The 14,061-nt window shown below is 43.3% G+C and overlaps 1 protein-coding gene across 1 annotated transcript in view; it reads right to left on the bottom strand.

Annotated features, from left to right (window-relative positions):
- TRPM6 (transient receptor potential cation channel subfamily M member 6) overlaps nt 1–13,776 on the bottom strand; it is a 332,641-nt gene extending 318,865 nt beyond the window's left edge. The window contains exon 1 of the mRNA XM_077474929.1: nt 13,545–13,776. Within this exon, the coding sequence (XP_077331055.1) occupies nt 13,545–13,553 (9 nt within the window). The 5' untranslated portion in view covers nt 13,554–13,776. The remainder of the gene's footprint in view (nt 1–13,544) is intronic.
- Nucleotides 13,777–14,061: the final 285 nt, after the last annotated feature.

The raw sequence follows: 14,061 nt of genomic DNA, 5'->3' as shown, positions 1-14,061 counted from the left end.
TACAGAAGCTGCCAGTCACACAAGCTCAGTCCCACAGACAATGACAATTAAGGCCCCTTTCACACTTGTGTGACTTTTCCTGCGACTTTGGACATCAGAGTCGCATGACAAGTCATACCCCATGATTCTCAATGATGACTCTTCATATCTGGGAAACTTCAAAGTAGTCCCTTGTACTATTTTGGTCCAACTTTGATGCAAGTTGAGGTCCATAGACCTCAAGTTTACACAGGCATTCATTGAAATCACGTCAAAATCACAGCCGTAAAATCGCCCGTCATTCCAGCCGTGGCAGTGTGAAAGGGGCCTGAGGCTTAATCTAGGGGATGTCTTTTTAGTATTTATTGCGGAAGAACTTTAACAGGAGAGGGAGTTAGGGGTCACAAGATACTCCAAACCAATCAGTAACAACAGTAGGAGGACAAATCTCTCTCTCTAATATTCCAAAAACAGTTTTTTTGGAGGCAGCAGGGAATGGCCAGTATATCTATGACCCTACTGCAGCAATCCACAATGCCACTTTTGGTCTTTAGTTTTATGGCACTCCCACATATATTAGTCCCCAGCAAGGTCTTTACTCACAGTGTTCCAGAAGCTGTCTGCCACCCAACATCCAGAGGTAGATCCTTAGGGAGAGAGATAACAAGCTCCTTCTCCAGACCCAAAACTTTAGTGCAGTGACCTCCAACAAATGTCATCCTCAGGAAATCGTCTCTTGCTCCTAAGGCCCAAACAGCAATCTCTTGTCTCAGTAACTCTCACATTAAATAGTAATAAAATAAGCCTTGGTATACTCATGTGTAGTGGGGTGATGGGGTCACCTGAAGCCGGATCTGCAGCCCCGGTCAGTGGCTCTCCCACAGACCTAAGCCTATGCTCCAAAACACTTTCTGATACCCTACACGTCAGCTGATCAAGCTCCTCCTACTGGTTTCTTCAATAACGGTAAGAGGAGCTTGATCGGCTGACATGACCGGTAAAGCAGATCCGGCTTCAGGTGACACCATCACCCCACTACACACGAGTATGTGAAGGCGTGTTTTATTACTATGTATTGTAAGTATATTTGTGAAGTTTAGTTCATAATAAATATTTTTAAAACTATCACACTATTGCAAGCATCTGTTGTTTCTACATGTGACATATATGAGTGGAGGTCACTGTTAACCAGGAGGCAGGAGTTGTGTTTGATCTGAAATCTGAGCCAAATAAGTCACTACAGGAAGGAGGAACCACAGGAGGAATCCCCTAGCTGTTACATATTTACTACAGATTTTTTTTTTAAAAGCCCTTAAGGTGAGGGTAGATCTGGTGGAGGGGTACACCAGGATTGTGTGCACACTACATGAAGGCACCAGCATCACTTTCATCCATCTCCTTATGATGGACTGTCAAGTCTTTATTTAATATATCAATTATAGTGTGCAGCACACGGAGCACTTGCACTTTATTTTGGACGTTACAATACTTTAATGTTATTTGCATGTTTTTGAACTTTTTGCACAGGGTTAATCTAATAATAAATCAATATATTTATTTATTTAGATAAATAAGGTAAAACTATGGCCTATGGGTCAGCCACTCAGCGCCACCTCAATCCTACAGTGCCAGCAGCAGGTAGATGTGTTGAACTATTCAATATCATATGTCGATGTCTCAGACATAAAAAAATGCCCCCGGGGCGTGGCTTGGCGCGCGGCGGGGATGGCAGCATAACTGAGGAGCTCCGTCGGATCCGTGGCCCTAGCACGTCTAACTGCACTGCTTTTCATCCGAGGATGAACAAACAGCACCGGAATTCACACCACACTCGCTCCCGCCGCTCCGGGATCGCAGGCAGGGAGAGAAACACCTCAGATCTCTTTAAACATCAAGCGGCCGCCCTGACCGCCGCGGAGGAAGACAAGATGGCGCCGATGCACGCCGAGGATGACCTCAGCGAGGATTCGCAGTCGGCGACGGAGGAGGCCAGTAGGAGAGGTACCCGCACTAATCACCCCCTTACCTATGAGGACATGTCCGGCTTTGCGGCGGACATTAAAGCCTCGTTCTCCGCCGCCATTACAGACCTGAAGACTAGCTTCCTGGTTCTTCAGGAAAAGATGGCTGCCTCAGAGACGGCTGGGAAGCATAGAGACAAACAGATTTCTAGACTGGACAGGGTGACAAACGCTCATGCTGTGCATTTTATTGAGATAAACAGACATTTAGAGGACTTGGACAACAGGGAAAGGCGCAATAACATTAGGGTGCGTGGCATACTGGAATCAGTCATGGCCGAGCAAATCCCCGCTGCATTGCAGAGAGTTTTCAACACTGTGCTGGACAGGCCGGAGGACACGGGTATTGAATTTATCAGGGCTCACAGAGCCCTCAGAGCTCGGGGTCCAGACACGCTACCCCCTCGGGACATTATATGTTGCTTGCAGAGCTTCTCCCTCAAAGAGGATATCATGTCCAGAGCACGCAGAAATTAGCAGATCATTTTCAACGGGGAAAATATCAAACTCTTTCAAGACCTCTCACAAATCACCCTGAAAAATCGCAGGGCTTTGCGCCCACTCCTGGAAAAATTGCGAGAAAAGGAGCTACGCTATGCTTGGCGCTTTCCCTTTGCCCTATCGGTCACACATGGGGGCAAACAACACATTCTGCGTACCCCTGAGGATCTCCCAGAGTTCTGCACAGCGCTTCAACTTGAACCACTGGATTTACCGGACTGGTACCAGGAATTCTACCCTCCGCCCAAAGATAGGAGTCTGCCTCATTCGCCTCTGGCTTCCCCGGAGAAACATCACTCTAAGAAACTGAGACAAGGCCGCCATGAGATACTGGGTTCGGGCACTCCTCGGGGCCGTCCTCATTCCTCCAGGAACCTGCTGGAAGATTGACAAGCTTGCATAGCACATACCGTGGCAGGTTCTCATCGGTTTAAGGTTTTCCTTCTGATTCCCATTTGACTGGCCGGAGCTGCACAATTTGAGACTGATTTCAGCCTCTGCTTTCGATCCTCATGTTTTATTTTACTTTATTTTATTTTATTTCATTTTATTATTTTCTAGCCTTTATATTATTATTTTTTTCCCCCTTTTTATTTTGGGGTTCTGTGTTTAGCTTGCATACTCCACCAGTGTTATTATACGCAGCACCACCTCATACTGGGTCTTCAGCTGATAAGGAATTATATGTGACTGCTGGTTGCTTTACGGACCTGATAGAGTAATAGACCCATTACCCGGTAGTGGAAGGTCTTCTCTCACAGTCCCTGATGGCTACACGGAACTGCATGGCAGAACACCTTTTCTCCCCATGTCAACTGAAGGTTCCCCCCCCCCTTTTTTTTTTTTTTTTTTTTATTACCCCCCCCCCCCCCTGCAGTGCAACTTAGACATTTGAGCATTCATGGGCTTGGTTGGGCCACGGCCCGACTTTCCGTTCTTAGATTGTTACAGTTTTACTTGTTTAGTCATAAGATTGTTTAACCTCCTCAGGCTAGGCGGACACACAAGTAGGTTGTTTTGTGTGTCGCGCACAGTAGTTGCTGCTCTTCTCGTTGGGTGTCTACATTGACCCCACAATAGTGCCTCGGGCGGATCCAGTTGGGCCCGCCCGTATACACTAACTTTGACCCTCCAGGACGAACTATCCGCCCGCGGAGGGAGTGACTTATACCCTCCACTCTTTTTCTATCGTGCCTTTCTACTCTTACCTATTTTCTCTCTTTTCTCTCTGTATACAACTTGGGGCAATAGAGTGTTAAGATTTAAATTTGTATTACGGTCTGTCTGATACTGTTTTCTTCTAAGGCTTGATTACAGGTGCGGGTGACCCTCTCTCTCTGAGTCTCTATAATGGCGTACTCCGATCTCGGCAGCAGGCCCACGGTCATTTCCCATAACGTTAAAGGTCTCAACATTCCTGAGAAGCGATCCACCCTTTATACGAGAGCTCAGGAAAGGTAGGCCAAGTTTTGTCTTTCTTCAAGAGACGCACTTCCAGACAAATAAGGTACCCAGGCTTACTGACTCCTTCTTTGTGGAAGCACATCATGCCACGAACGAGACTTCCAAATCAAAGGGGGTCTCTGTCCTGGTGAGCAGGGAGGCCGATTTTGAGCATTCGGACAAACTGGTGGACCCTGGTGGGAGGTTTATTTTCCTCAGGGGGTCCTGTAGAGGGGTTCCCCTGACGCTGGCGAACGTTTATTTCCCCAATACTGCCCAACTTACGTTTTGCCACAAATTGATCGACGAGCTGACGGGTTTCTGTAGGGGCTGTTTGATTCTAGGGGGGGATTTTAATGTTCCCTTGGTCCCGACGGAGGATACTTCCAATGGGAAGTCGATAGTTACCTATAGAGTTCTTAAAAGACTCAAGCAGCTCTTACACTCGTTGGACCTGATTGACACCTGGCGTTACTTGCATCCTGAAGGTAGAGACTACTCCTTTTTCTCTATCCCCCACGGCAGACACTCAAGACTAGATTACATTTTTGTGACGCAGAGGGATATTCCTCTGTTGACAGGGGCCAATATTGGGTTACAAACCATTTCGGACCATTCTCCCGTTTCCATTACGCTGAACTTATTTAAGCCCCCACCCAAATCAAATATGTGGAGATTGAATTCTTCCCTGCTGACGGACCCAGAGGTGCTCCCCCATCTCACCTCTTCCTTATCAGATTTTTTAGGCGCAACACAACTCCGGATGCTAGCCCCATGGTGATTTGGGAGGCTCACAAGTGCTTTATTAGGGGTGAACTGATCCGAATAGGCACACACAAAAAGAAGGAAAGAAATAAAGAGATAAAAAGACTGACGGATAGAATTCGCTCTCTGGAAACCCTTCATAAACAGTCCCTTGCAATAGACACCGCAACTGCCCTATTAGAAACTAGGCGATCCCTTAAACAAATTTTTGACACCAATACCAGGAGATTTCTCTTCTTTAAAAAAAAGATTTATTACGAGCACGGTGACAAGACGGGCAAGATACTGGCCAGAGCTTTGAGGACCCTTCCGACACGGAATAACATCGCGGGCATCAAGAACAGAGAGGGTAGAATTGATAGGGACGTAACCAACATAGCACGACATTTTCATGAATATTATACGAACCTCTACAACCTCCCTTCCCGACATAAATCGTCAGAAGTGCAGTCTGACAGGTGCCAAGTTATAAAAGAATATCTGCAGTCTGCCAATCTCCCTTCACTTAGTGCCGACGATGCCGCCCTGTTAGAAAGACCTATAGACATAGCAGAGCTTCGACTGGCCATTAGAGACCTGAAACCTGGTAAGAGCCCTGGCCCAGACGGCCTTACGGCCATTTACTACAAGACGTTTTTGGACCTGCTAATCTCCCCTCTCCAGAACGCTTTGGGCGACCTGTCCAGACGGGATCATGTCCCAGACGATTTCTTGGCGGCGTATATTACGGTGCTACCCAAAGAGGGAAAGGATCCCATGGTTTGTTCAAGCTATGGGCCGATTTCCCTACTTAATATCGACGTGAAGCTCATGGCCAAAATCTTGGCTAACAGGCTGAGGCCTCTGCTCTCTGACCTGATAGGTCCCGACCAGGCAGGGTTTATGCCTGGCAGGGAGGCCAAAGACAACGTGACGAAATCACTGAACCTACTTCACTTGGCTCATCCGCGAAAGATCGAGGGTCTTCTCCTATCGACGGACGCGGAGAAGGCCTTCGATCGAGTAGCATGGGACTACATGTTGGAGACCTGTAGACATGCGGGTCTAGGCCCCAATATGATGGCTTGGATATCGGCCCTCTATCAGAACCCTTCCGCAAAACTCAAGATTAATGGCACGCTCTCGGACACAGTCCATATTAGAAACGGGACGAGACAAGGGTGTCCCTTGTCCCCCTTACTTTTCATTCTATCGCTAGAGCCATTTATTAGACACATCATGTCAAATGACACTATTCACGGTTTCCAGGTCAACCAACGGGTGTTTAAAGTAGCAGCATACGCTGATGATCTGCTGTTTTATTTAACTGATCCGCATGTCTCCATCCCGTCTCTGGTGAGGGAGTTCTCCATTTATGGCTCCCTCTCCAACCTCAAAATAAATTACTCTAAGTCTGAAGCCATGAACGTCACACTGAATCCGGACTGCTTGACGAAAACTCAGAGTAACAGCCCCTTTAGGTGGGTTAAGTCTGCCTTAAAATACCTGGGAATCTGGTTGACACCTCACCTATCCTCAATCTTTGAGCGTAACTTCCCTCCTCTCCTTAAAACTATAGAGGGTAGGCTGCGGGACTGGCACCCCAAATATTTTTCATGGTTTGGTAGGGCAGCCATCTGCAAGATGACAGTTTTACCTCAAGTTTTGTACCTACTCCGCACTTTACCCATTAAAATTCCCCAAAGCTTTTTTAAAGCCCTACATGCTTCACAGATGAGATTTATCTGGGCACACAGGCCCCCTCGGCTGAAATCCACTCTTTTGGGACCTAAGGCCAGGGGGGGTCTGGGTATCCCTGATTTCAAAGGTTACTATCAAGCCGCACATATAGCGCGAATAATAGACTGGCACTGTCACCATCGCTTTAAAGACTGGGTCAACATTGAAAGCGAGGTGAGCGTGATCCCCCTTCGTTTCTCTCCCTGGATACCCATTTCTAAATATCCCACGGCAGTGAAGGCACATCCGCTTATTGGCACCACACTTAAAATTTTTCACGAGCTTACCAAACATTCCAAATTTTCTACCCCCTTAAGCCCTCTTACACCCCTACTTGACAATCCTGACTTTCTGCCTGGGGTTAGTAACCAATTCCTGAACCCACAGGGTTTGGGGAAGCCTCTTCTGGCAAAGCACTGTTTTTCAGACGGGAAAATGAAAGATTTTATGCCCTTCAAAACGGACAACGGGACTCCACGCATGCCCCTTTGGTCATATTTCCAGATACGTAGCTTTGTCAATTCCTCTGATCAAAGGGTTCATTTCACAAGAGAACTCACTGAATTAGAATCGGTTTGCTGGAAGGGTAAACCTGTTCCGAGATCGACTTCGATCTCCTACACTTGGATACAAAACTTGAGACCGCGGGGCGACAATAGACTCAGAGAGAGATGGTCAGAGGAGCTGAGTGTTGCGATCACTGACAAACAGTGGGAGATGGCATGTATCCTGGCTCACAAATGCTCCCTAAGCACACGAATGCAAGAAACAGCTTTTAAGATACTTTCTCATTGGTACGCAACGCCAGTGAAGCTTCATAAGTGGTACCCGCAAACATCAGACAGATGCTGGAGGTGTGGCACTGAAGAGGGCACCTTGCTCCATATATGGTGGCAGTGTGAAAGGCTGGTCGAGACGATCGCACAGATCACGGAGACTAGGCTCAGATTGGACGCTGCATGCTGTCTTTTACACATTTCAAACTTTTCTTTCCGGAAGTATAAAAATTCGCTCTCAAGACATATGATAAACGCAGCCAATTCCCTCATTCCCCTTTTCTGGAAATCTACAACTATTCCCACTTTGAGGGACTGACTGAATAAAGTGTCCTACATTTGTGAAATGGAGGACACGGCGGCACAGTCCAACGAATTGGTGACCCGCTATCACAACACCTGGTCTCCGTGGTTTGCATTTAGATTCTCTCAGGCTTATACTGTGTTGCAGTCACAAACTTGAACTGTCAGAGTCACCGGAGGGGACTACGAGGCATGAAGGGGCGGACCGCCCTTGGACGCTAGTTGGTATATATGCTGGTCTACCCGATCTCACACCTAGATCCCTTCTGTTACCGCTGGGGGAGGCCCCCGTGGTACTTCCCCCTACACTGTTGCTCCTCTTTCTTTCTCTTTCCTTTTTCTCTATATTCCTTACTTTTCCTCGAACTGCTCTTGTTTCTTTCTCTTTGGACCGCAAAGAATAGGAAATTCAGTTAGGCCGGTATGTGAATGTATATGGCTTGATGTAGCTTCAAAGTGTCGGCTAGGTCTGTACAACTTCTGTTATGACCACAATTTGACATGTTTTACCTTTTATAGTCAATGTTCTCATCTTGTATACTCTTCAAGCATTTTCACTATTCTGAAATGTATATGTGGTACTGTGCACTTTCTGTTCTAACGTGTTTTGTACTTTGCTAATAAACTTTTTCTTTAATGATAAAAAAAAAAAAAAAAAATGCCCCCTGTTGAAGTTGAACGACGAAACTGGTCAGGGCCTGACCAGCACGGAAACCAGAAGTGACATTGTGCGCTCCACCATGCTCTGCCTTCTACCCGGAAGTGTAATACAGTGTCTGTAAGGAACAGCACACTTCCAGCGGACGGCTGGAGATGGTGATAGTGCCCTCTATTGTATTTCTTTATGCTTGTTGATTACATTTTAAATGTAACCAGCTAGGATTAAGGGGGGTTTCTGCTGTATGGGTATGTTGCATTATAATAAACAGGTTTACACTATGTACATCTATCCTTGTGTTTTATGATACAATCGGAGTACCTATACCAGTGGACCTTCTGGATAAGTGGGGTGTCAGCACAGAGCAGTGTTGGGACACTGATACAAGGCTTTATTTCTAGCGGCGTCTGGTGAGTTTGAACCCCAGAGGGGTGTTTGCTTCACGAGGTGGATGATTGCATTCTTACTCTGGTGGAAGGTGCACGCTAAGAGAAAAGTGACTGTGAATTATCTGAACTGTCCACATATCCATCTGCTACATAAAGACTGTTGGCCGTGGTGTTTGCCATTGCCCTATGGTTTCATTACCATCAATTTTTTTCATATTTTTATTTTCTTTTTGGCGCTGTTTTAGTATTTATCTGATGCAAGGAGGACTTTAGCTCTGGTTATACTACTGTAATACTATATTTATTTATTTAGTAGGTGATTTGTGTATTAGGTAATTTCCTAAAGGGACTCACTTTATTGTATTATATTACATTGCATTTTTTATTTATGTAATTACCTATCCATCCATTTACTGGTTGGTCTTAGTGACGCATATATTGTTATTTGATTTTGCATTGTCACATTTAGGGAAGTGTGGGGAGTGCTGGCAGCTGTCCATTTTAATTTACTTAATTTCTAGTTATTAATTAATTTCAGCAGCTCACAAGGTTTTTCACTTATTCGCAAAAGCCCCACAGGAGACTGGAACCCTACACTCCCTATGGAGGAAAGAATAATCTGCTCAGGCTTCCTCCACATTTATCACCTACCCAACCACCTCCAGAATGCATATTTCCGGGGATTGGCTGGGGCATGATAAATATTCAACGAATCATTTGAATCTCCCAACCCTAAGTTCTGGAAAATTCTTTCAAAGCCAGGGGTAAGTAAGAAAACTCTCAGCTCAGGAAATCCAGAACAGACCTACACAATCAATCAATGCTCAATTCACTACAGTGGAGCCAAAGTCTACCTAGCAACCTAACCAGAAGTGGGCGCTATATTTGTAGAATACATTGTTGAAGTCAAATTGATTACATAAGCCACACAAAAAGCTGGCATGGCTATATTCGCTGTTTTTGCTTTGTTATCAGTAATGTCATATTAATACATGTGTGCTGAAGAATGACATTCAGTGGAAAAAAACTGCTGACAGTGGTTCAAAGGTGAGCATTTTATCACTTATATGTTAAACATTTCACTATTAAGCTTTTTTTTCCACATACGTGTTCCATAAAAATGTGACAGTAGTGGTATACAGTTTACACACTGCCATATAAATCGGTTATACTGTACATTGCGTAATACCGTTCTAACCTAACAGTAGCACTGTAGCTAGTTCACTAATGCCTGTTTGATTATGTGGTGAACATAAAAGGCAAACTCTAGGCCAACAACTAAATACACATGCTTTTTTACCATACGTGTTCCATTAAAATGTGAAAGTAGTGGTATACAGTTTACACACTACCATATAAATCGGTTATACATTGAATAATACCGTTCTAACCTAACAGTAGCACTGTAGCTAGTTCACTGAAGCCTGCTTGATTATGTGGTGAACATAAAAGGAAAACTCAACAACTAAATACACATGCTATTTTACTCTCAAAAATATTTTAATTGGGTTCAGCCAGTTGTGTGAATGAAGCACCCCTGACAGACAGCATAGCCAGACCTCTGAACTTCAGTACAGTTAAAGTAGAATTCCAGAATAAACCTAACTAGTCTTAAAGGATAATTTCACCTTTGGAACACGTTACATGCTCCACCTTTTTAGTGTGGAACATGTAACATGTTCCAGCATCTGCACCTGCTCCCCCCCCCCGCCCACCTTCCTCTGCATGACAGCAGATGGAGGATCTTCTCCCCACACCCGCTGTCACAGTTTAACAACAGTATGTTCACGTGGGGCTGCACCAACATGGTTGTGTCATTCATTCATAGTTTCCAGTGAATGAATAGAGCCATTGTGACTGATGGCTTGTAGTTCCCAGTGAATGAACTACAAGGGCACTGGTGAATATCGGAGGTACAGGCAGAAAGCTATCCCGAGTGTCTGCAGGAGCTGGACATTGAATCGTTGATCTGTTGATCACGGGTGCAATGCTCTGAAAGCTCCTATGAATAAAACAATAAATTCACATTTCTTTACCTGCATAAAAAGTTCCAATATATATATATATTTTCTTTTTTTTTAAGGCAAGTAAGTGTATACATTTTTCTTACACAGGTTACTCAGTATAGGTGGTATTAGTTGGTAGGGAGCATTTTAAGACTAGTCACTGTTGGTTTATCCTGGAATTCTATATCAAACAGTACAGCTTGGTCAAGCACCCACCCCAGTCTGCTGGTTGAATATGAAAGAAGTTAAAGTATTCTGTGTTCTGTGCCAACCTGTACTATTTTGTGCATAAATACATGAGAATTTGACTTGCTTTCATCGTCATTGCAAACACCTGTACAGCAACACTCAGAGCAGAAGAGGAAGCACATGAAGCCATTTGTGCTACAAAAGAACATGCTGACATGAGGAGAAAGCAGAGAAATTACCTCCTCAGTCTGCTGCTGCTCCTTATGCCATGTACAAACGACTGGACGTTCCGGCAGACTAGGTCCGACCGTCTTCCCGACAGACTTTTGTCGGAGTTCTGATGAACTTTCCGAACGAACGGACTTGCCCACACACAATCACACCAAAGTCCAACGGATTCAACTGTGATGACATACGACCGGACTAGTATAAGGAAGTTCATAGCCAGTAGCCAATAGCTGCCCTAGCGTTGGTTTTTCGTCCGTCGGACTAGCATACAGGCAAACAGATTTTTGGACCGGACTCAAGTCCATCAGAAAGATTTTAAACATGTTCTAAATCTAAAGTCCGTCTGATTTTTCGACAGCAAAGGTCCGATGAAGTGCACACACGGTTGAATTGCATGACAGATTTGTTCCGTTTGCTTTTGCTGTCGAAAAGTCCGGCCATGTGTACACGGCATTAGTGTGTCCAATCACATGCTGGGGAAGAGGGGTAACCTTGCTTTGATGCATAACTGCAGCAGGGAAAACTCAGGTCATCATCCTCAGGACTGGATATAAAGAAATACAAATCCTTTGGCAGGTAGAGCAACTTTCACTTATACCTGTCAACTGTGTATTAAGATAATTACATAAAGTTCAGCTTTAAATCTGTTCTGATGCAAACAAAAGCTTTGGGGGATGCTGCCATTCTCTGACTTCTGAACTACACGTTGATTTCTCTAGAGTGAACCTTACAGAAGTTCGGCTTCACCTCCCTGAATCTAGATGCAGTGCATGAGACATGGATTGGGTCTTTCCATCAGAGGCACTAGAGACATTTGGTTTTGTGACACATTCAATTTATATAGCAACCCAAGGAAATGTAATCATTAAACTGTAATACTATCAAGCAAAACATCTCTATCATGATCCTGCCGGTATAGAGTTAGACTGATGAGTTAGTACCAGAGTCTGACTTCTTATCATTCTTATGACTCCAACAGCAAGATCTCCCTACCCTTCCTATCATTTATGGCTCAGTTTATGTCTGACTTAGACTCACATTCCTCCTGCTATAAAAAGGAGTGTTCCGAGGTATTCCTGCTTCTCCCGTTCTTTATGATAGAAAATACGGTAAATAAAAAGAAATCCATCTGAGAGAGACCCACTCATATCTGCCATGCTGATTGTGGAAACCAGGGGTCTCAAGAGCAAATGTCTTCAGCAAAGTCCTTTATCGCACGTGTAATTTTGAAACATTGTTCCGGTCACTAAACAATAGTTTTGCACGCTTTTGTAGGAATTGTATTTACCAGTTGATATGGATATCATGTGCTCTCATGAGCACATTTACCCAAAAATCTTAAGAATGATTCAAAAAAAATTCTACATGTGTGTACCCAGCTTTAGAGATATAAAAAAATTTACATTTAATCTCCAGCACATGACCATTTAATATAATCACACAAGCCCATAAACATACGTGGTCCAATCAGCAGGCTGATAACACTGAACCTTATGAATGAAAGTACCAGGTTTCAGACCCAGACTTTCAGTGTCTTTCATTCATGTCATCCCCACTGTACCACTATTCCCTAGTAGAACTATGAATTACATTTCAGGTGACATTCATGTGTTGGAGTCCAGCTAGTATGACAACCTTAATAACAAAACTGTCCAGCATTGCAAGACAAACCTCAAACATCTATTGAGGTTCCATCTCAAGGGTAAAGATGAAAGTGAAAAAAAATCACATTTGCAATGTTTGTGGCCTTAAAGGAGCTGCAGTGCTACTTTAACCAACTGTAGAAAGCGTATGAACTGTCCTTCCTACCCACCAGAACCAGTCTGTGTGCCTACACTTAATGCAGCTTTTTATCACAGTATTTGGTGTTTTATAATTCCCTTTTGTGATCCATTGTGTGGTCAAAATTGTAATATAGAGAAGACAGTGTTAGAACACATTGATCTGTATTTTCTCAGAATCATAGGCAGGGCTATCAAGATTTTTTGAATAATGACAACTATAGGTGTCCACTAGGGCCACAGCCAAGTGCAGAGCATGAATATGGGGATTTACACTTTTAGCAGGTTGACTAATATATATATATATATATATATATATATATATATATATATTATTATTATTATTATTCAAATATGGCAGTTAAAACTTAAATAAGTGATTTTTAAAATATTTCTTTATTTGCAAATTTAATGAGTAATAAGTGTCAAAAAAGTTTCATGTATCTGCTAGTCACCTGTCAATCTGTACATCATGTGTCCCTAATACCTATATCTTTCCAAATATTTTGTGGTAGGTTCAGAATTAAGTCCTACTAGTATACAGATGAAAGACAAATGCAGGAGCTGGTGTACCTGCTAGTAAGAGCCCTAATAAAATAGAAGATATTGCATAAAATATATTCAAAACAAAAGCTTTTAAAATCAGAAAATACAGCATATTATTGTTATTATTGAACTATGCATGGCAGTCATATAAAACGTTTTAAACACTTATATATGCAAAAAACATAAGTGATAAAAAAAGGTTAGCACAGATAAATATAAAAGAAAGTTGGCATAGCATACCTGTCTCATCTTGGTATGCAGTAAACATGTAGCACCCAGCCATCGAATATGAGCTCCTCAGGCAAAGCTGAGTAAAATATAGTTACTTTTCTGCTATATTCCAGTGTAACAGACAGAGGACAGAACTTCATTAACTTTGATGTCACAAATAAACAATCCAGTCTGGAAAAATTCAAATACAAAATTAATTTTGTATGTGGCCAGTAGTGTAAGTGGTGTCACCTTGCTGAGAGACACTTGTGAATGTGTGATTTAGTTTAGCTTTACTCATTACTCAAGGTAGAAAATCATTAACAAAAGTGATACTTGCCACTTTAAAGCTTTATAAATCAGTTTTTTTTCCCTTTAAGTTGTCCAAGGTAAAGGTCACTTGTTAAATTACATTACATGACAACATACATTGACACAATTAATAGCTCTACCATTCACAGGTGTCCAACTCAAATTATTATTTGGAGACTTCTGATAATTCTAACCCCTTCAAAATTCAACTTGTATAAAAGTTTTCCTGGAAACC

The sequence above is a fragment of the Lithobates pipiens genome, unplaced genomic scaffold (assembly GCF_037356315.1).
Source record: "Lithobates pipiens isolate NorthernLeopardFrog02 unplaced genomic scaffold, aLitPip1_a1.2 Scaffold_13, whole genome shotgun sequence".
Lineage (NCBI taxonomy): Eukaryota > Metazoa > Chordata > Amphibia > Anura > Ranidae > Lithobates > Lithobates pipiens.
This window is presented reverse-complemented; position numbering and strand designations above follow the sequence as displayed.